General features: G+C 37.8%; 1 protein-coding gene across 6 annotated transcripts; it reads right to left on the bottom strand.

Moving 5' to 3' along the window:
* Positions 1-727: 727 nt before the first annotated feature.
* On the bottom strand, positions 728-23,099 carry ZNF404 (zinc finger protein 404). Of its 6 annotated transcripts, XM_036832381.1 has the most exons (6): positions 22,221-23,099; positions 21,249-21,327; positions 17,934-18,028; positions 8,040-8,099; positions 6,608-6,734; positions 728-2,355 (listed from the first exon to the last, which is right to left on the bottom strand). In XM_036832381.1, the coding sequence occupies exons 4-6, from the start codon at positions 8,067-8,069 to the stop codon at positions 833-835; spliced, it is 1,680 nt and encodes a 559-aa protein (XP_036688276.1). In that variant the 5' UTR covers positions 8,070-8,099; positions 17,934-18,028; positions 21,249-21,327; positions 22,221-23,099; the 3' UTR covers positions 728-832. The 6 variants fall into 6 exon arrangements, with proteins under 6 accessions (XP_036688276.1, XP_036688275.1, XP_036688277.1 ...); XM_036832380.1 differs by lacking the exon at positions 17,934-18,028; XM_036832382.1 differs by lacking the exons at positions 17,934-18,028; positions 22,221-23,099 and having other exon boundaries at positions 21,249-21,548.
* Between the last annotated feature and the right edge of the window lie 279 nt (positions 23,100-23,378).

Genomic DNA, 23,378 nt, shown 5'->3' with positions numbered 1-23,378 from the left:
ACAATGGCTTAGTGGTCATGTAAAAGATAATCTTTAAATCTAGCAGTTGTATTTTTGAGTTGTATGTTGATTTTTTTTAGAGGTGAAGTGATACCTAAAACATTCACTCAGAAAGCACAGCAAAATTATATATACCATATATATATATATATGAAATGTATGATATATGTGAATCTGTATATATACATTTTCATGAGAGAGAGAGAGATACTAAATATAGGTGGAGGGTAAATAAACCTTCATTGTACCATTGTTGTACCTTTTATGTAAATTTGACATTTTTCAAATACTTGAAGAAACCTTCTCCAAGTCAATGTCTGTCTTTTGGCTACCCATTGTTAATCTCTAACTTCCATGAATTGTAGGGAATGTGGATTGTATGTTATCTGTATTATAGAAATTATTATAAAAAAATTTCTTCAAACCACTTTCCAATTTTTCAACAGCTATACTTTCAATATTCAGCAAAAGCATAGGGTTTTTACCAATATTAATGTTCAGGGGGATGAGCTTTGAATAAAAAAGTTTCTTGTTTAAAACATTCTATGGGATTTTGTCCAGAATTAATTATCCGAAATGAAATATGGATGAGTGATGATAGATTTTTAAAATATGCTCACAGGATCTTCCTTCCACGTGAATTTATTTATAGTAATACTAGTAATTACCATTAAAAAATGATACAGTATTTAGTAAGCAAATACTCTGTGCCAGATGCCCTTCCAAACAATCATATTTTATGTTAAATAATTTAATCTTTACCATATCGTTAGGTGGTAGAAGAGTGATAATGTTAAAGGATGTGTCACGGCTAAAGGCTTTCTGACCCTCATTACATTAAGACTTTCTCGCCAATGTGAAATCTTTGATGTTGAGTAAGTTGATAGCAACGAGTAAAGGCTTTCCCACATTCCTTACATTTATGTGGCTTCACACCAGTATGAATTCTCTGATGCTGAGCAAGTCGATCACTACGATTAAAGGCCTTACCACATTCTTTACATTCATAAGGTTTTTCACCAGTATGAATTCTCTTATGTTGAGAAAGACCTGAGATAGAACGGAAGGCCTTCTTACATTCTTTACATATATATGGTTTCAAACCAGTATGGATTGTCTGATGATAAATTAGTTGAGAATTAAGTCTAAAGGTTTTTCCACATTCCTTACATTCATAAGGTTTCTCCCCAGCATGAATTGACTGATGTGTTTTAAGGTCCCCGACACGACTGAAGGCTTTCCCACATTGTTTACATTCATATGGTTTCAAATCACTGTGAATGATCTGATGTTGAATAAGGTAAGAATGGAGCTTAAAAGTCTTCCCACATTCTTTGCATTCATGGGGCTTCTCACCAGTATGAATTCTCTGATGTTGTGTAAGTTGAGAGCCTCTACAGAAGGCCTTCCCACATTCCTTACAATCGTAGAGTTTCTCGCTACTATGAATTCTCTTATGTTTAAGAAGGCTTGAGCCCCTACTAAAGGCTTTTCCACATTCCTTACATTCATGAGGCTTCTCACCAGTATGACTTCTCTGATGTTCAATAAGTAGATAGCTGTGAACAAAGGCCTTTCCACATTGTTTACATTTATATGGTTTCTCACCAGAATGAATTTTCTTATGCTGATAGAGGCTTGAACGATGACCAAAGGCCCTTCCACATTCCTTACAAATATAGGGTTTCACACCATGATGAATTTTCTGATGGAGACACATATGTCGGTACAACCTAAAAGTTTCCCCACATTCCTTACATTTGTAGGGTTTCAAACCAATATGAATTTTCTGATGTTCAGTAAGGTGAGAATGACGTCTAAAGGCCTTCCCACATTGCTTACATTCATAGGGTTTCACACCAGTATGAATTATCTGATGTTGAATAAGCTGTGAATAAAACCTAAAGGCCTTCTCACATCCATTACATTCAAAGGGTTTCAAGTCAGTGTGACTTTTTTTATGTCTAATAAAATGCTGGAGAACTGTAAAGACCTTTCCACATTCCTTACATTCATAGGGTCTTACACCACTATGGTCTCTCAGATGTTCAGTAAGGTGTGAATATTTCCTAAAGCCCTTTCTACATTCCTTACATTCATATGACTTCTCTTTAGTGTGAAGTCTTTGATGTAGAGGAAGGGATATATGTTTTCTGAATATCATTTGATTAAAATATCCCACTTTAGGTGCCTGTTGTCTTTCAAATTTAGTTCTGTTCTGTGAGTCATTTCTGAAAATAAACGCCATAAAGTTGAAGGTTTTACTTCTATTCATTGTCTCGCGATGGTATGAATTTACTTCATAACTGCTTTTTTCTGAAGATAATTTGTTGCTCTCACTTGTGAAATCAATGTCTGAAAGAAAATGAGAAAACAAACAAATGCTATTTTTCTTGCACAAGGGGAAATATAGTAAGGATAATAATAAATTGACAAGTATATCCATTAGAAGTAAAAGGGTCATACAATTCTAAAATACTGTGATGAAATTTTTTAAAGGCAAGAAGGGCTCAGAAAATTATTAAAGCTAACATGAGAATGTAAAGTTTGTGAATAGGCAAAGAGAAAAATCAGTACTCATATTTAGTTGTGGATCAGTATTACCACAGGAATTTCTTACATATACAACCCTTTTTTTTTTTTGAGGGAGGTGAAGCAGAAAAGAATATCTTCATTGCTTTGCCAGGCAAAGGGGGCCACAGCAGGCTAATGTCCTCAAAACTGTGTGTGCCAACCTGGAGGAGGGTAGTGAGAAGTTTTATAATAATGGTTCAAAGAGGGCATGATCAGCTCATGTATATACTACCCTTTAGATATCCACTGAGACTGAGTGAATCAGAATCTGTGAGTAGGTCCTGGTCATCTACATTTTTAATATTCTCTACCAGATGGCTCTCTATGTAATTTTATCAATGGTCTGTCTTTATCTTAGAATGAAACCCAAGCACATAACCATGAATAAGAAGACTCTGTCTTACTTCTACAAATTCATTTCAAGCCCTTGACATCTTTTTCCCTATATCTGACCACACTGCATCTTTTCAGCTACTAGAACATACTGCAACTTTCCCCATTGCCTGTGGCTTCACACAGATGCTTTACCTTGCAGGACTCCTCTTAGGTGGCTTCTCTAAATGACTATCTCCAGGTGTTGCAGGTTACAAATCACTTTCTCAGAAAGGCTGGCTCTGCTAACTGTAAGTAAATTCATATCCTTTATTCTATATTCCAACACCTAATTCTTTGTCTTCATGATGCTTTTCTCTCGTACATATTTATTGTCTCATTTGTTTTACTATTTATTTTCTTACTCTAAAACTCAAGTATGGATTCAAAATTTCTTTCAACTACCACTGAAAAACAAGTTCTACCACAAGGTAAGTATTAAATAATTAACTGTAGAATTAAATAGTGAATTAAAAAAGGTAACTTGGATGAAAATCAAGGTAAGTAAGGATAAAAATCAAGGTCAGTGGAGAAGGCAGCTGAGTAAAATAACGATCTAGTTTCTGAAAATTATGCAACAGTTACCAACTATCTCTCTCTGACTCTAATCTCTCAAACCTTATTGCCTCAGTAGTGGGGCCAAATTAGCCCTAGATGTAAAGCTGTTCTGGACCCAGCTTAACAGAGCTTAAAAGCAAACCATGAAAGGATCAACAGGTCCCATTTACTGAATCCCAGAACAAAGTCCCCCAATCCAGCATTCCAACACAGTAAATGTCACAATGTCTGGCACCTAATACAAAAATTATCAGGTGTGCAAAACAGTAGAAAAATATAACCCTTCCTAGGAGAAAAATCAATAAAAAGAAACAGAGCAAGGAGTGACACAGATAATAGAATTAGTAGACAAGGATATTTAGAGAGCTATTATAAATATACTCTGTATTTTCAAGTAGTTATTTTCTAGTCATCTCTTACTTTTCTGTAGTTTATCCTTTGTCAGAATCCACATATAAGAGGTCATGGGAAAAATTTCTCCCAAATTCTTATATGTTCAAACTTTTGCACTTTAATGACAAACCATCCAGGCCTGAATCTTCCAATTTGTGGGAAGGTTCTTGATGACTGATGCAGTTTCTTTAGTGCTTGTGAGAGTTTTCATATTTTCTCTTTTTTTCTTGAGTGTTGGTTTTGTAGATTAAAATTTTCTAATAATTTATTTCATTTGATTTTTCAGTTTTTGGCATAATGTTCATCAAAATTAGCATCATATTTTCAAGGTTTCATGATTTGTAATGAGGCCCCCTTTTTTCCTTACATAGATTGATGTTGAGAGAGTTGCACCAATTTTATTAATTCTTTGAAATAACCAAATTTATAGTTTTGACTTGCTCTTTTATATGTTCAGTTTTTATTTCATTAATTTCTGTTCTTTCCTTTATTATTTCCTTTCTTCCACTTTCTTTAAGTCTATTGTGCTCTTCCTAACTTACCAAATGGATGGTTAGCTTATTAATTGTCAGCATTTCTTCTGGAAATAAAAGATCCATTGGGAGAGTAAATTTAAAATCCAAACAGATAAGAGCCATTAAAGGAGTGGTGAATTGGCCCTGAAGATCTACCACCACTTTTCCCCTAGAGAAACTCACTGATTCTGAGCACAGTGATAAAAAAGAGGTAGTTGAGTATTACCAAACTGAAAATCAGCACTGACCCAGCTTAATATCTGCTATTCTATCAGACCCAGAGAGGAAAATGTTAAGTACTCTCTGGTGGAAGATACCATTATCTAAAACCTCTTCAGTTCTTTTGTACACGATGTCCAGCACACAGTCACTATTACTAGTAACTTGGAGAGGCATTACCATATGACAAATAACAAGAGGAAAAAACAGAAACAATAGAAGTAGACCCACAGATGATACCAAACAATGAAGGCATACAAGAATTCCAAAATAACTATGATGGAAGTGTTTAAAAAACAGATGAGGGACTTCCCTCGTGGTCCAATGGTAAAGAATCCACCTTCCAATGCAGAGGATGTGGGTTCGATACCTGGTTGGGGAACTAAGATCCCACATGCCACGGGGCAACTAAGCCTGCACGCCACAACTACTGAGCTTGCGCGCCTCAATGAGAGAGCCCACGTGCCGCAAACTACAGAGCCCATGCGCCCTGGAGCCCATCCGCCCTGGAGCCCACGCAACACAACTAGAGAAGAGAAAACCTGCACACCACAACTAGAGAGAAGCCCGCACATCACAACGAAGAGCCTGCACGCAACTAAGACCCGACGCAGTCAAAAAAAGAAAAAGAAAAATTAAATTAAATTAAATTAAAAAAAACCAGGGACTTCTCTGGTGGTCCAGTGGTTAAGAATCTGCCTTCCAATGCAGGGGATGTGGGTTTGATCCCTGGTCGGGGATCTAAGATCCCACATGCCGAGGGGCAACTAAGCCTGCATGCTGCAACTACTGAGCCTGCTCACTCTGGAGCCCACACACCACAACTAGAGTGAAGCCTGCGTGCCTCAACGAAGAGCCCGCGTGCTGCAATGAAAGATCCCACATGCTGAAACTAAGACCTGACACAGGCAAAAACAAAATAAATAAATAAGAATAAATAAATTAATTAAAACAGATAAAAAAATAGTAATAAAAAGACAGTAAATAAAGGAAGAATTGCAACAGGTAACTTCCAAGTTATAAAAGACAATCAAAGTGAATTTCTAGAGAGATAAGTTCTCAAAAGATCTAACGTAGGTATAACTGGAATCCCAGAAGAGAGGAGAGAACGGTCAAGTATTGTCCAAAAACTGAACAAAGACACTTCTGAGTAGAATCTATCAAATCACTGAAAGCCAACATTTTCACTGCTATAACAGATATATATAATATACAGATATATATAATACTCAAAAAGATAATGATCGTGACTCATTCTACCACTGTAAAAATTACAAAGGCTCATCTGTAATAAAGAGAAAACCAGGACTCTATGTTACCTGTTCTCCATGTAGGTGGACTGGCAATTAAAATAGAATATTTATTGACATTATGAAAATACACATAATTTGACATTTGTTTTCTTTGCCAGTAGTTATGCAGAAAATTCCCAGAATTCAATCCTTTGGTCATTTAGAAAAAGCAACTGCAGGATGGATCAGAAGGAGGTAGGAAGGTAAATGAAGGACAGAGAAGATTTAGGTGCTGTCATGCTGCGGAGCAACTAAGCCCATGCACCACAACTACTGAGCCTGTTCTCTAGAGCCCGCGAGCCACAACTACTGAGCCTGCGTGCGACAACTACTGAAGCCCGTGCACCTAGAGCCCGTGCTCCACAACAAGAGAAGCCACCATAATGAGAAGTCTGCGCACTGCAACGAAGAGTAGCCCCCGCTCGCCACAACTAGAGAAAGCCCGCGTGCAGCAACGAAGACCCAACACAGCCATAAATGAATAAATTAATTAATTAATTAAAAAAAAAAGATTTAGGTGCTGAATGAAGGTGCTTATTTCAATCTAACAAAGCCCAAAATAGTCCTTTGAGAATATGGAGCAGAAATTTCGCTAGTTTCTTGGCACAGAGCATAAAATATACAGTAGAAAAAGTGGATATTCCAGATAGCAGATCCTACATTACTTCAGGCAGATGTCCTTACCCAGTGATACCAAGTTAGTATAATTCTCCAACATCACATCTCTGTACAAATTCCTCTGATGTGAGTTTAGGCATTCCCACTCCTCCTGAGAGAAGTCTACGGCAACATCACTGAATGTCAGTGGCACCTGAAATGACAAATTCATGTATTATTTGTAAAAGTAGAAAAAAAATTTCAAGATGGAATATTGAGTTGCAGTAGGGGGTGATATATAAAAACAAGTAGGCTGAAGTTAAAGATCATGACATGGGTAGATGAGAATAAATAATAAATAAATTAGCATATCTGAAGTAGATTCCCTACCCAATCTTGAAGAATCCTGTTGGAGCACAAAAAATTTCTTCAATTTTAATTTTCAAAATTTTCTTTAACCTCTTCCCCACAGTTCAGTATTATCCGCCAGATGTGGTTCTCATCTTCCCTTTCTACAATCCCTTACTGAACTTCTGGTTCTTGAGTTAGAACACACTAATGTAGGATGATCCAGAACAACACTGAATGACTCAAGCCAAGCAATCTCTCTTTCCCTACAAAATGGACCTCAGAACCCTATTCACTTCTCAGTGATTCCTTAGCCAGAGCCCCTCCTCTCTCTAGGCAGGCACCAATCCCATTTCAACCCAAACCTAAAAGCTTTTCAAAGCTGAGGTCTTATCTCACACTGAGACTGAGACCATTCAAAACCAAATTCTCCCTTATCTACCTGGAAAACTATGGAGAAAGTTCTCCCTCTTCTGGTCAAATAGGACCACCATTTCTATACAATGAAACTACGAACCTAACAAGGGAAGCTAAAATACTTCCTTCAAGATACTTCACCCCTTTACTGCTCTAACACTGCTCTCGAGAGAAGACTGAACATATAGAAGAGGAATAAATCATTTGATGAAAAAACTGAAAAATCAGTTTGAAAAAAGGGAGCAAGGGCTTCCCTGGTGGCGCAGTGGTTGAGAATCTGCCTGCCAATGCAGGGGACACGGGTTCGAGCCCTGGTCTGGGAAGATCCCACATGCCGCGGAGCAACTGGGCCCGTGAGCCACAATTACTGAGCCTGCGCGTCTGGAGCCTGTCCTCCGCAACAAGAGAGGCCGCGATGGTGAGAGGCCCGCGCACCGCGATGAAGAGTGGTCCCCACTTGCCGCAACTAGAGAAAGCCCTCGCACAGAAACGAAGACTCAACACAGTCATGAATAAATAAATAAAAGAACGTGAATTTCTTTAAAAAAAAAAAAAAGCAAACTGGGCTATCCATTTCAAAAAAAAAAAAAAAAAGGGGAGCAAATAGGGAGGACACCATCCTTCTCTGTAAAGGCAGCAACTGTGAAACAGGTTGAGATACAGCTTTCCTAGGAAGGAGGTTTTGGAATAAAGAATGAAAATATTATCTGAATTAAAAATTGTAATATTTCAGGAGGGAGAGACATACACTTACCCGGCCCATGGTTTTAGAACTGCCAATCATCCTCAGAAGCTGAGTCCAGAGAAGCCAGAGCTGAGGGAGGAAAAAGAAGCCTTGAGACCCAATGTAGCTCAGAACTCCCAACATTAAGGTAAGAGAGCCTTTCTTTTTTCTTCTTTATTCCTGTTTCTCGCCATCGTTGCCCACTCTCTGCCCTCCCAAACACATAAACACATGTCAGGGGATATGAGACAGAGTGCAGACAAACTCAAACCCTTTCCTGTGTCTGGGAAACAAGCCTCACAAGCGTGGATACAGAGCAGAGGCTCTCTTGAACCAAAGCCAGATCCAGACACACCCCACTGGCCAATTTCTCATTCTGATCATGCCAAATGTACCCAGCTTGGGTTGTCCAGTCACACTAAGTAGATCCTCCCCAATTCAGCCCTACCTTCCAGGGCTGAGACCAGGCCATACAACACAAACTTCAACAACCTTCATGACCTCAAGGGGGGACCTGGACTCTGCCAGACAAAAGGCATAAAACAGGGACTTCCCTGGTGGTGCAGTGGTTAAGAATCCACCTGCCAGTGCAGGGGACACGGATTCGAGCCCTGGTTTGGGAAGATCCCACATGCCGTGGAGTAACTAAGCCCGTGAGCCACAACTACTGAGCCCATGTGCCACAACTACTGAAGCCCATGTGCCTAGAGCCTGTGCTCTGCAACAAAGAGAAGCCACCACAAGGAGAAGCCTGCGCATTGCAATGAAGAGTAGCCCCCACACACTGCAACTAGAGAAAGCCTGCGCGCAGCAACGAAGACCCAACGCAGCCAAAAAAAAAAAAAAAAAAAAAAGCAGAAAAGAGTAGGGACCAACCTGGAAAACTTGACCACCATAAAACTGTCTGCCCATGTGAAGCCTGAACTTGACTCCAAGGTCCTCTGGGCTGACCAACCTGGATTTCCCTATCAGGATCCACTTTGCTTGCTGGCATGAATCACTGCCACCTAGTACCCACAAAGGAGGTGTGAATACATGCTCACTAAAGCCATACAGTAATACATAGATATTTGTAACCTTCTATGTGATAGCTGTGCTATACACGTTAACATTTAATCCTGAAATGTACTTATTAACTCAATTCAACAGATGAGGAAATAAAAGCTCAAAGAAGTAAAGGTATTTTCCCATATCACAAACTATAAGTAGAAGTGATGTTTTGAATCATATTTCTATAATTATAAAGTCAACTTTTTTTTTGAACTGTTGTCTCTGACACCCAGATTTTTTGTTTCATTATATGAAACCTGAACATAAATAATTAAGACAGCACCTGTCAAAAGATTTACTAAAGAGATGTTTTAAAGCAACAAAGATAGTACAATTTTACAGGTATTCAACTGTCAGATTTTAAAAGTTGATGATACACCACGTATTAGTAAGGCTGTAGGGAAAAGAGCATTCTCATGCTGTCCTACAGACCTGTGAAAACCTAGTGCAATTGAGACATGTACGAAAAATTATGCATAAGAAGAATTTAACGATGAAAGGCCATTTCTGAGACTTCACCTAAAGGAAATAACTGTAAAATGTGCCTAGAGATGTATAAAGGAATATGATGATAGACACTAGTTAAAATGAAAAAAAAAAGCTGGAGAAAAATCTAAATGTACTTAGATGGGTAGTTAATTCAATAAAGTGTATTCATTCATATAATGGAAAATGAAATAGATACTGAAAATGATTGTGCAGATCACTGGTTCTCAATAGGGGGTGATCCTGCCCCCCCAGGGCACATTTGGCAATGTCTGGAGACATATTTGGTTTTCAAAATGTGTGGAGGGGTGCTACTGTAACTAGTGGGTGGAGATCAGGGATGGCGCTGACCATCCTACAAGGCATAGGAAAGCCCCCCACCACAGCTAAGAATTATCTAGTCAAAAATATCAACAGTGCTAAGGTTGAGAAACCCTGACATAGACTTATTAAAGGAAGATAACGTAATCCAGAGTCTCTATATTATCAACAATGCCAATATATGATAAAACTTACGAAAATGCAAAGAAACAGGAAAAAGTTACTGATAATCAAGAGAAAAATCTCAATAGAAATAAACCCAAAGATGATCCAGACAATGGAGCTAGTAGACAAGGACTTGACGATATTATGATTAACATGCTAAAGAAAATAGAGGAAAAGATGGACAAAATGGAATGCAAAATGAAGTATATCAATAGAGATTTAGTAGAATCATAAAAAAGAGACCCACATGAACATTTTATAGTTATAAAAGTATAATATCAAAAATTTTTAATGTATTGGATGGATTTAACAGCAAAAACGGTATTAACATAAAGTCAAATTAACAACAATCTTATGCAGAAAGAAAAAAGAAAGAACAGAGCTGAATGTAAGAGAAATACAAGAAACAGACAAAATGTGGAATTGAACACCTAAAAGAAAATAGAATGGACATTGATTTGAAGAAATAATGGACAAAAACATTCCAAATCTCATGAAATACCTTGATACATAAATCAAAAAGCTCAGCAAACCTAACCAGATAAAATAAAGAAATTCTTACCCAGGCATATCATGGCCAAATTGTTGAAAAACAAAGTTGAAAAACGTATCTTGAAAGTATGTAGTTTAAAAAAGACATCAGTTATAAATAAACAACAACAACAAAAATAGTTCTTATCTCAACAGAAACTTTAGCGGCCTGAAAAATAGAATCGTATCTTCAAAGTGCTGAAAGAAAAAACCCTGACCACTCTGAATCTTATGCCCGGAGAATATATCTTTCAGAAATGAAGGTAAAATAAAGATTTTTTTGAACAGAAGCTGAGAGAATTTCTGATCAACAGACCCACAATACAAGAAATACTAAAGGACAGCAGTCAGGCTAAAGGAAAATAATCCTAGATGGAAGCATGAATGTGCCAAAAAGCAATGAACAGCTGTGGACAAGTAAATATATGACTAATATGACTAAACAAGTGGACTGTTTAAAGGAACCAAAACTAGAATACTTTGTGAGGATTGTATTGCTGGAAGAAGGAATGACAATAACAGCATAAATGGAGTTAAACTATTGAAATGTTCTTATGTTATTTGGTATGTGGTTAAAAACCCTACATTTTTTTTTTTTTTTTCTTGGCCGTGCCATGCGGCATGCAGGATCTTAGTTCCCCAGCCAGGGATCAAACCCGTGCCCCCTGCATTTCGAGTGCAGAGTCTTAACCACTGGACCGCCAGGGAAGTCCCCTAAAAACCCTATTTTAAAGAAGACTGTATTAAAGATGCATCCTATATGGGGAAATATGTATACATATAGCTAATTCACTTTGTTATACAGCAGAAACTAACACAACATTGTAAAGCAATTACATTCCAATAAAGATGTTAAAAAAAAGATGCATCCTATAACAGCTCAGGTAACTACTAAAAGAATTATACAAAGATGCACAACTAAAAAAACTAATAGGGCTTCCCTGGTGGCGCAGTGGTTGAGAATCTGCCTGCCAATGCAGGGGACACGGGTTCGAGCCCTGGTCTGGGAAGATCCCACATGCCACGGAGCAACTGGGCCCGTGAGCCACAATTACTGAGCCTGCGCGTCTGGAGCCTGTGCTCCGCAACAAGAGAGGCCGCGATGGTGAGAGGCCCGCGCACCGCGATGAAGAGTGGTCCCCGCTTGCCGCAACTAGAGAAAGCCCTCGCACAGAAACGAAGACTCAACACAGTCATAAATAAATAAATAAAAGAACGTGAATTTCTTAAAAAAAAAAAAACTAATAGAGGAGACTAAATGGAATAATGAAAAATACCTGATTAATTCAAAAGAAGGCAGGAAAGGAGGAATAAAGAAATGAAGAATAAATGGGATAAACAGAAAACATATAGCAAGAGGGCAGATTTAAACCAAACTATATCAGTAATTGTAATAAAATGTGAATGGACTAAACATTGCAATTCAAAACTAAGATTTTCAGATTAAATTAAAAACAGGATCAATTACACTGCTTATAAGAAACATACTTTAAAGACACAGATATGTTAAAAGTAAGAATGGAAAAGTATATTAGACAGTCATTAGAAGCACACTGGTATATTAACAACAGATAAATAGACTTAAATGCAAGAAGTATTATAAGTAATAAAGAGAGATATTTCCTACAATTCAACAAGAATATAAGTTATCCTACATTCCTTATACTCCTAATAACATAGCTTCAAAAGCAAAAGTCAACAGAATTAAAGGACACGTTTATAATTAAATTTAGAGATTTTTTATACCCTCCATTGGTAACTGATAACAGGAAGAGAAAAAAAAATCAACAAGGCCATAGAAGGTTGAACAGGAATAACCAAAATGACCCAACTGAACATTATACTCCCAAACTACAGACTACACATTCTTTGCATATTTTTTCAGAATATTCTGGGCCATAAAACAAGTATCTATAAACTTCAAAGGATTAATATCAAAGAATGTATATTTTGGAACTCAAAAACAGGTATTTCTCAAATGTTTCCAAATATAAAAGTTCACTTTAAATAAGTACAGGTCAAAGAATAAATCATAATGGAAACTAGAAAATATTTGGAGCTAAATGATAATAAAAGTATGGCATAACAAAGCTTGTGAGATGCAGTCAAACCAATGCTTACAATGACATTTTTAGCTTTAAATATATATATTTTGTTTTTGTTTTGTTTTTACAAATGCTGCAGATAAATACCATTCATTATCTAATCACCACTGGTAATTACTAGGTGTACTAAAGACATACTGACATAGTAAATCAGTTAGTAGTGAAATTATTATGAAAATCCTTTGTCAAATTACTACAATGCCAAATAAACCCATAATTTATTTTCTCCCAGTAGATAGCATGAGCATTTATAATGATTGCCCACTTATTATTTTCCTTTCTTATTACTCTTTGATCCCCTTCACCCAAACATAAATTTACGTTTTATAAAAGTAGCATGGTTAAAAATCAATGATCTACCTTTGGAAGCTAGAAAAGGAAAAGCAAATTAAGCCTACAGAAAGTAAAACATACTAAAACCAATGGCATAAAAAACCCAGATCTATAACAGAGAAAAATCAATAAAGCCAAAAGCTATTTCATTGAAGAGATAAGATTAATAAACCTCTAGCTATACTGTTCAAGAAAAAAATTGCCAATATCAGGACTATAAAAGGAGATATCACTACATATATTATAGACATTATTAAATTGATAACAGAATTTTACGAATAACTATGACAATAAACTTGAAAATGTAGATGAAATTTTAAAATTTCTTGAAAACACAATTCAATGAAACTGATATAAGAAATGGAAAATCTGAATATTGTTATATTTATTAAAGAAATTAAATCTATATTAATTAAGGACCGTCCCATAAAATGTCAGGCCCAGAGGCTTCAGTGGCAAATTCTCCAAACATTTAAGGAATTAAAAATGCCAATCAAACTCAATATCTTCTAGAAAACAAATAAAAATGGACCATGTCATGACGCCCTCATAATTGTGATATCAAAACCTGACAATGACATTACAAGAAAGGAAATCTACAATATATATCTCTCATGAACACAGATGCAAGTATATTAAATAAAATATTAGCAAGGAGAGGCCAGTGATATATATGACCAAGAGATTTATTCGCGAAATGCAAAGTCACTTTATTTTTAAAAAGCAATCAATGTAATCTTCAAACTTTAAATAATAAAGGAGAAAAACCATTCAATCATTTCATTACATGCAGAAAAACCATTTGATAATATTCAATATCAGTTCATGATAAAAATTCTCAGCAAACTAGGAACAGAGCTTCTTTAGTTTGATAAAGGGGATCTACAGAATAAAACTGAGAGGTAAAATATGGACTACTGTCTTGAGTTCAGAAATAAGGCAAGGGTGTCCACTTTTACCACTTCCATTTAACTTTGTATTTGAAGACCTATCCAATACCATAAGAGAAAAAAGTGAAATGAAAGGTATGAAGATTGGAAGGAAAGAGGTAAATCCATATTTATTTGCAGATAACATGATTTTGTACATAGAAAAAAAATTTTCAATCCTACAGACTATTAGAATACATGAATTTATTAGAAAGTTGGTTGAATAAAAGGTCACAGTATAAAACAAACAATTATATTAAAGCAAAGCTATTGAAAAATGAGATTTTAAAAATCCCAACAGTTCATAAAAAACATGAAAAATATAAAACACTTTGGAATGACTCTAACAAAAGAGGTGCAAGACTTTTAGACTGAAAACAACAAAACATTAAGGAAAGAAGTTAAAGAAGAATTAAATAAATGGAAACATATTTCATGTTCATGAATTGGAAGAATCTATTTTAAGATGACCAACTCTCTGTAAATTGATCTACTGGATTCAATGTATCTCTAAACAATATCAGCAGCTTTTTTTTTAGAACATTAAGAAAATCATTCTAAAATTATATGGAAATGCTAAGAATCCAGAACAGTCAGGGCAATTTTGAAGAACAAAGTTGTCAAATGTACATTACCAGATATCAAGACATAATATAAAGCCACTGTAATTAAAACAGCGGGACTGACACAGGATTGACAAACAGACCAACAGAATAGACAGTCCAGAAAGAGACCTGTACGTATATAGTCACATTTTTTTAACAATAAAAGTCTGACTTAGAGCAGAAAGGATAGTCTTTTCAACAAATGGTGCCTGAGCAATTGGTAATCTGTGTGGAAAAAATGGTTTTGACCCTGATCCCACCACATATACAGATGTAAATTCAAGATGGATCATAGGCCTAAATGTGAAAGCTAAAGCAATAAATTTTCTGAAAGAAGAAACAGGAAAATATCTTCATAATCTTGGGGTAGGCAAAATTTTCTCTCTTTTTTTGGTTTAATTTTTATTTCCACTTATTTTAGACTTAGAGGAAAGTTGCAAGAGTAGTACAGTTTCCTATATACCGCTCAAACTGATGTGAACATCTTACATAGGACAATCGTCAAAACCAGGACATTAACATTGGTACAGTACTACAAATGGCATATCTTAATCAAATATCACTTTTTCCCATTAATGTCATTTTTCTTTTCCAGGATCCTATACATGATCCCACACTGCATTGAGCTGTTATTTCTCCTCAGTCTCTTCCAATCTCCACAGTCTTTCTTATGGTAATAGTTTTCAATTGCTGCCATAACAAATTACCACAAATTTAGCTTAAAACAACACACATTTATTATCTCACAGTTTCTGTGAACCTGGAGTCTGGACACAGTTTCGATGGATGGTCTCCTCATGCTGGTCTTATAAGCTGCAAACAGGGTATCAGCTGGGCTGTGTTCTCATTCAGAGGCTCAAGTGGGGAAGAATCCACTTTCAATTTCATTCAGATTGTTGGCAGAATTCATATCCTTGCGGCTGGATGACTGAGGGCCTCAACTTTTTGCTGACTGTCAGCTGGAGAATGACCTCAGGTCCTAGAGGCTGCCTGCAGTTTCTTGCAAGGGCTTGTCCAACACTGCCTTACTTCATCAAGCCCACAAGTAGAGTCTCTAGCTCCAGTCTGCTATGACAGAGTCTTTTTTTGTTTTGTTTTTGGTTTTTTTTGGCCGCGCCTCGCAGCACGTGGGATCTTAGTTCCCTGACCAGGGATCAAACCCACGTCCCCTGCAGTGTAAGTGCAGAGTCTTAACCACTGGACCACCAGGAAAGTCCCTATGTTGGAGTCTTACGTGACATAATGTAACCATAGTAGCGACATCCCATTACTTTTGCCATATAAAGTAACCTAATCACAGGACTGACATCCCCTCACCAATTTTCTGTTGGTTAGAAACAAGTCACAGGTCCTGCTTGCACTCCAATGGAGGGGGATTATACAATGGCATAGACACCAGCAGGCAGGAATCATGGCGGTCACCCTAAAGTCTGTCTGTCACACCTAATTCATGACCTCTTCACTTCGGAGGAGTACCAATCATTTAAATTATCAAACGTCCCTCCACTTGGTTTGTCTGATGTTTCACAATTGGAATGAGGCTCTGCATTTTTGGCAGTACCACAGTGATGCTCTGTCCTTCTCATTGCATGATATGAAAGGGCTCATGATGTCAATACTTTATCACTGATGATGTTAACCGTGATCACTTGGTGAAACTGCTTTCTGATGGGTTTCCCCACTAGAAAGGTACTACCTTTCCCTCTGTTGTTAATAAATATCGTGGGTGATGGGGAATCCTTTGACACTATGCAAACCCTTTTTCTCTTCAAACTTTCACCCTCTAGTTTTAGCATATACCAGTGGATCTCGTCTGAAACAACTATTACTGTGGTGTTTGCCTAATGGCCATTTTCCATGTCCCTCTTACCTTCTACATTTAACAACTGGAATTCTACCATAAGGAAGATCTGTCCCTTCTTCCCCAGGAAAAGATGTTTGAAACAGAACAAAAATGCAATAGCCATAAAAGAAAAAGATTGTTAAATGAGCTCAGTTAAAATTAAGAATATCTGTTCATTATAAGACATCATTAAGAAAGTGAATAAGAAGTTACAGGCTAATAGGAGATATTCCCTTTCTCTGTCTGTCTGTCTCTGTCTCTCTCTTTCTACACACACACACACACACACACAGGTTTATATACACACACAAAGGACTTGTATTCAAAATATATCTAAAATTCCTACAAATCAATAGGAAAAGGAACAAAAGCCAGGCTAAAAAATGGACAAAAGATTTGAATAGACAGTTCAACAGAGTATGTCAAAATGGGTAGTATCATATGAAAAGATGCTCACAACATTACTTATCAGAAAAATACAAATTAAAATCACAATGAGATACTCCTACACATGCATCAGAATGGTTAAATTTAAAATGACTGACGATATCAAGTGTTGGCCAGTTTGAGAAGTAACTAGACCTTGCATACATTGCAGTCAGAGTGTAAATTAAGTTAACCACTTCCACCCCCAGGTATATTCCCAGGTAAAACAAGAACATGTGTCCACAAAAAGACTTGTACAAGAATTTTCATAGAAGGTTTATTCAAAATAGTCAAATACTGGAAACAACTCATCATCATAAGAATGAATAAACAAATTGTGGTAAGGTCATACAATGGAATACTACACAACAGTTGGGTTGGGGGTAACCTACTGATTCACAAAACAACACGTATGAATCTCAAAAGTTCAGTTTTGGAAAAAAAACAGCAGAGACAAGAGATTCCATTTATATGAAGTTCAAGAACAGGCAAATCTCATCTTGAGTGATAGAAGTCAGTATAATGTTTACTTGTGGGGGAGGGTTCGTTCTAACTGGGACAGGACACAAGCACATCTTCCAAGAGGGGATAGAAATGCTCTATTTCTTGATTCAGGTGGTGTTTTCAAATGTAAAGATTCCTTAAGCTATATGCACAGCTAAGATATGTGTACTTTATTATATATATTTCCATGAAAAAATGATAGAGACCTTTATTTGATGATAATGGGTAAAACCATTACATTTCAAAATGTTACCCAGTTATGACAAGTAAAATAACATGTATGAATATATGCATGTGCATTGAGGAATGGATAAAAAAATTTGGAGTAAAATGTTTACAGTAGTCTCTTCATTTTGAGCTTTTTTGTACTTTCTGAATTATTGTATGAGAATGTATTACTTCTATAATAAAAATTATAATAGAGCTAATCACTCTCTTTGAGACTGGAGGGTGAAATAAAAGATGAATATGGTGATATTTGGGGTATGATGATGAGGCCTGTTTTTTCTCCAAGGGCTTAAAGTCTTTGAGTTGATTGTCTCATACTGGAATATCAAGGTTCTGTGTCATCAGTCATGAACTTTGATATTCCATAGTTTTCCCTTTTCTGGATTCCCCTGACTCACCTGGACAAATCCTCTTCTCACTACACTCTCCACCTACTGGGCCTGGACTCCTTGTTCCAATTCAGGAATTACACCTGGCTTGGAAACAGAAAAACCTGTACATAAAAGAAATGGAACTTAGGCATGCTGCAGCTCTCAACAAATCCAGATACAGTCCTGTGGTGAAGGGGCAGGGAAGTCCAGCATAAGAAAGGCCAAAGGAAAGCCATTCAAGGAACCAGGATGACGATGCCTCAAGGAAAATAGAGTAGAACAGTCATTTAGATCTCAAATCCCTCGGAAATTCAAACACTTCAACCTCCCTGGAGGGTCACATTAAGGGAAGAAAAAAGCCCCAGAGATCACATTTTGAATTTAAAGATTTGATCATAAAGACTCTGCTTCTATGATTTTTCAGTATGACATCCTTATACAAGTTCTTCTGAGACAGTACGGTTATCAGTAGAGGCTGTTGCCACATTCCCAAACGTCACTACCCCTGAAATTACAAAGACCTAAGTTCCCATATGGCCTGGGAAATTGGAAGAAGTGAAGTTGATCAAGATATAGAAGTGGTACAGCATGGAGAGCAGGCGTGTTCAGCATTCTAAACTCAGCAACAGCTGATGTGTCCATGTAATGAAATATTAAACAGTCATTAAATGCTAAGTTTGAGAAACTGTTAAGGGAATGAAAATATTCAAAATATCATGTCAGTAAAAAAATTAGGTTACAAAGACCAAAAGCGCAATTAAAAAGTGGGCAAAGAATCTGAACTGACGTTTCTCCAAAGAAGACATACAAATGGCCAGTAAGTATGTGAAAAGACCCTCAATATCATAAGCCAACAGGGGAATGCAAATCAAAACCACAAGACCCACTTCATACCCACTAGGATGGCTATAATAAAAAGGACAGATAATAACAGGCATCGGTGAAAATGTGGAGAAATTGGAACCCTCACACGTGGCTGTTGGGAATGTAAAATGGTACAGACATTTTGGAAAACAATCTGACAGTTCCTCAAAAGAGTTACCATATGACCCAGCAATTCCACTCCTAAGTGTATACCTAAGAGAAACAAAAATATATGTCTACACAAAAACCTGTACACAAATGCTCCTGTCAGCATTATTCATAATAGCTAAGAAATAGAAACAACTCAAATGTCCATCAACTGATGAATGGATAAATAAAACATGGTATATCCATACAATGGAATATTATTCAGCCTTTAAAAAGAAGAAAGTTCTGACACATGCTACAACGTGGATGAATCTATATGAATCACAGTGAAAACACTATGGTAATTCAAAGAAGCTGGTCACAGAAGACCACATATTGTGTAATTCTAGTTCTACAAAATGTCCAGAGGGGCAAATTAATAGAGACAGAAGGTAGGTAAGTGGTTGACCATGGCTGGGGAGGTTGCAAGAAATGAGGAGTGACTGCTGATGGGAATAGGGTTTCTCTTTAGGGTGATGAAAATGTTCTAAAGTTGACTGTGGTGATGGTTTCACAAGCCTGTGAATATATTAAATGTATAAAATTGTACACTTCAAGTAGCTGAATGGTGTGGTATGTGAATTCCATCTCAATAACGGTGTTAAAAAATTAGGTTACGAATGCACAAAATCATACAAATACAAAATATGATTATATTTATAAAAATATATGTACTTATCAATATATATAGAAAAAGTGACAGACATCAATAAATAGAAAAAAATATATAAATGTATGTACCTATTTATTAACATTGCTCATTTGTGTGTCATAGCCCTGGTTTTCTTCCTTTTCCTAAATGTATATTTCAGAAAATTTTAAATAGCCATTCCTTAATTTCACACACATACACACACACACACACACACACACAGATATGTTTTTTATTTTTTAAAGGAGCAACCTCTTCTCCAAACAAGTGGAAAAAAATCTCACCTTTTCCTCCCCCCCTTTAATATCCCTGAACCTGAGGATAAAGCCTAGTACACTCTATAACAAAGGTTCTCAAAATTTTATCTCTGGGAACTTATCAGAAATGCAGATTCTCAGCTCCATCCCAGACCCACTGAATTAGAAATTCTGAGGCTGGGGCCCAGCAAACTGTATTTGAACAAGCCCTGCAGGTGATTCTGATGCAGCTTACATTTGAGAACCAATGCTGTTCTAAAAACAGTTCCTGTGTTTTTACTGAAAGGTTTCACTTCATTTCCATCAGTTCCCAGTACCTGAACCAACCCTAATTTGTCTATAGAAATGTATGTCTGTGTAAACTGGAGGCTATGATGTCTTGTATATATTAATGGTAGTCTCAATGCTGCTTCCTATTATATATTCCCGATTGACAGATTTATTTTGCTTCTGGACCTGTCCTCCTAGCTAAGATGTCCTGCAAACAGCTGTTGAGACATCTTGTCGCATTTACTGGCACTATGCATTTAACATCACTAGAATAAAAACTCTAAGGTGTAAAATCCATTTTTCTTCACAGAGTTCTCATAATTTGATCATATTCTGGCAGTGCTGCTATAAACAGAATGATGTCTCTTCCTATCAACTCCTGAGGCAGGTCACCTGAATTTCTCTAGTGGCATTTCAGATCTTCTATCTTACTTATTCCTATCCTGATTTCATTTCTTTTTTTGAATTTTATTTATTTTTTATATAGCAGGTTCTTATTATCTGTTTTATACATATTAGTGTATATATGTCAACCTCAATCTCCCAATTCATCCCACCCCCCTTTCCCCCCTTGGTGTCCATACATTTGTTCTCTACATCTGTGTCTCTATTTCTGCCTTGCAAACCAGTTCATCTGTACCATTTTTCTTGATTCCACATATATGCATTCATATATGATACTTATTTTTCTCTTTCTGACTTACTTCACTCTCTATGACAGTCTCTAGGTCCACTGATTTCATTTCTTTGCTGGATAACAAGTCATTTGAGGACAGCAACTATATCTTCTTGTCATTGTGTTCCAATGAGTACAAGCATAAATATCTGGTATTTGACTCAAATTTCAAAACCAGAAATTTATTCTTAGGTTATGACTATAATAGGACATAAAGATCTATCATAATGATGTTCATTATAGACTAGTTTAATTTTTAGTCAAAAATAGAAATATAATAGCTAACAGTAGGCCACAGGTTAAATAAATTATGGAGAGAAGGGCTTGGGGACCCTGACGGGGTGATTCCTCTGCATGGCCCTATGATTTACAGATATATCAGTACGAGGCAGGACATTTCCGCTGAAGGGAAAGAAGGATTACATGCCTTTAAAATTAAAGTGTGTTTTATGAATAATGAGGAAACACCAACTCACCTGAACTTAAACTTTTAGTTGTGTAACAAAAATTCTTTCCTCTCTCAGGATCCTTTTTTTTTTTCCGAGACAGGCAGCACTGGGAAAAGAGAAGACAATCGTGAGACATCAGGATTTTCCTGGAGAGCACATTCACTTACAAAATACCCTCCCTCCATGACCATGCCCCTTTACCCAGTCCACCACAAACAACCACATGGGAGTAGGAAGGAGACTGAGACAGCGTTGACCTTTCCCAGTATGAGAGAGGCCCCGTCACTGATGTCTAGGGTGGAATCTGTCTAATTCACAGCAGGTTCCTGGGGCCAGAGTTTTGGAAATGCTGTGGTTGTGAAACATATAGATGGCCCCTCGGAACTTTCTAAGGGGAACCTCCCAGGAGGGAATCCTACTCCTGGGACCTTATCAGGTCTTCCCAGAAGCCTATCTTGGGGCCGCATCCAGCTTCAGAAAATCTCATCTCATGATCGAGTCTGTGTCTTCTTGCTGGGATCCTTCAATCTTCCATTCTAAAGCTCAGAATCTGGCTTCCCTCCTTTATCTGCGCCAGACCCCAAGTGGCTATGAGGGGAGAGGGCTGAGGAATCAGCGAAGTCTAGAGCCAAGAGTTCCAGTGACAACCCACATGGCCACACAACTCTCGCTCATCCATAAGCCACGCAGTTAAATAAGCACAATCGCCCAGTTAAATAATGACACAGAAACGCACACATTGTCACGGAGACACGTCTACACCTACACACACACACACACACACACACACACACACACACACAAATATCTCAATAGGCATACAAATCTCTGCTGCTCACGCAGACACGAGCCTGAGACTCGAGGCCCGACAAGCCGCGTCCGCGCCCGGAGCGTCCTTGCCTTGAGCGCCTGTCACCCCCACCGCGGGTTCCAGTCCAGCTGCAGTGAGAGACTATGGAAGCTTCCGCCGAGTTTTATCTTTGGATACGATCTACTCACCACGTAGGGACCACGGCTGCTTGGCCACCGGAAGAGGACCCAGGGACCGAGGCTGATGCGAGCCCGGTGGCTTCTGGGAAATGCAGTCCATCCGGAACTGTCCTGGCGCCGGGAGTGCGCGGTGTTCCGAGTGCGCAGGCGCAGGCGTCTATCGGCGCGCGGCGGAGGTTGACCCGACCGCGGGAGGACTGTGGCTTCAGGTAGACCTGCGTACGTGGAAAAGGCGAGTGGAATATGAGTCCAGACTGTAGCAGGCCGAGCAGGCGCTTGGGGACTTCAGATCCTCAAACCTGCGTGCAGCAGGAGGAGGAGGAGTAGGTGGTGGGCTCTTGGGTACGGTGGTTACCTAGGTGTGAGCTGTGAGGACAGGACTTTAGTCTTTCACCCTTCGCCCAGGTAGCATCATCACCTGGAGTAGTGCCAGGAGCACAGCCGGCATTAAATATGCATTTGTTTTAAAGAAAGAACGCCTGGGCATGTGTAGGTCTGTTCGCGTTTTCATGCTGTATGATGTTGTGGGACCCATTGTGTGTCTGTAACCATGTATGGGATTGTTTCTGTTTGGTTTGTTTCGTAGAGTGTGGATGTGAAAATGGTTTGTGTTTCAGATTTTGAGATATTATACAACTTGTTAAGCACACTTCCTCCCCACTCCTCCATCCCCACCCCGAAATTCCTCCTTCCCAGTAACTTGCCTTTCTTTCCGTAAAAGGCCGAGTCTGGCTGCCTTTTGCCGGAGACACATACTAGCAGGGCCGACTCATCCGTTAGACACAGAAGGCAAAATGCCTAGGGCCCACAATACTTCTAGGGGCCTACAAAAATGTCTTTTAAAATCAGAAATAAACATTAATTTTTGTTCAAAGAAAGTGTTTAATTCAAAGAAACTCAATTTATTATTATTACTATACCTAAACAATCGTAAAATACTATTATTTTTATTTTCTGTTTTTTGGAAGAAGGGGCCCACAAAGGTCATAATGCTGCCCTGCACCTTAGCCGAATCAAATCAGATTTCAATCCAGCCTTATTCCTCTCCCAACTCCCCAGTGGGACTTGTGAAAACAGCACTGTACCCGCTGACCTTAGGTGAAACTGCGGTGAACTCTGACCTTCCCTCATGTGAGCGCTCCATGGCCCCAGTGGAGAGTGGACATT

The sequence above is a fragment of the Balaenoptera musculus genome, chromosome 19 (genome assembly GCF_009873245.2).
Source record: "Balaenoptera musculus isolate JJ_BM4_2016_0621 chromosome 19, mBalMus1.pri.v3, whole genome shotgun sequence".
NCBI lineage: Eukaryota > Metazoa > Chordata > Mammalia > Artiodactyla > Balaenopteridae > Balaenoptera > Balaenoptera musculus.
This window is presented reverse-complemented; position numbering and strand designations above follow the sequence as displayed.

Bases quoted from the DNA above. Each gene is read 5' to 3' on its own strand.
- ZNF404 (XM_036832378.1), bottom strand. From the start codon at position 8,153: ATGTTGGGAGTTCTGAGCTACATTGGGTCTCAAGGCTTCTTTTTCCTC. The intron at 6,735-8,039 runs GTAAGTGTATGT...TTGTCATTTCAG, and splicing joins GTTCTAAAACCATGGGCCGG to GTGCCACTGACATTCAGTGA. The intron at 2,356-6,607 runs GTAAGGACATCT...ATTTTCTTTCAG, and splicing joins TACTAACTTGGTATCACTGG to ACATTGATTTCACAAGTGAG.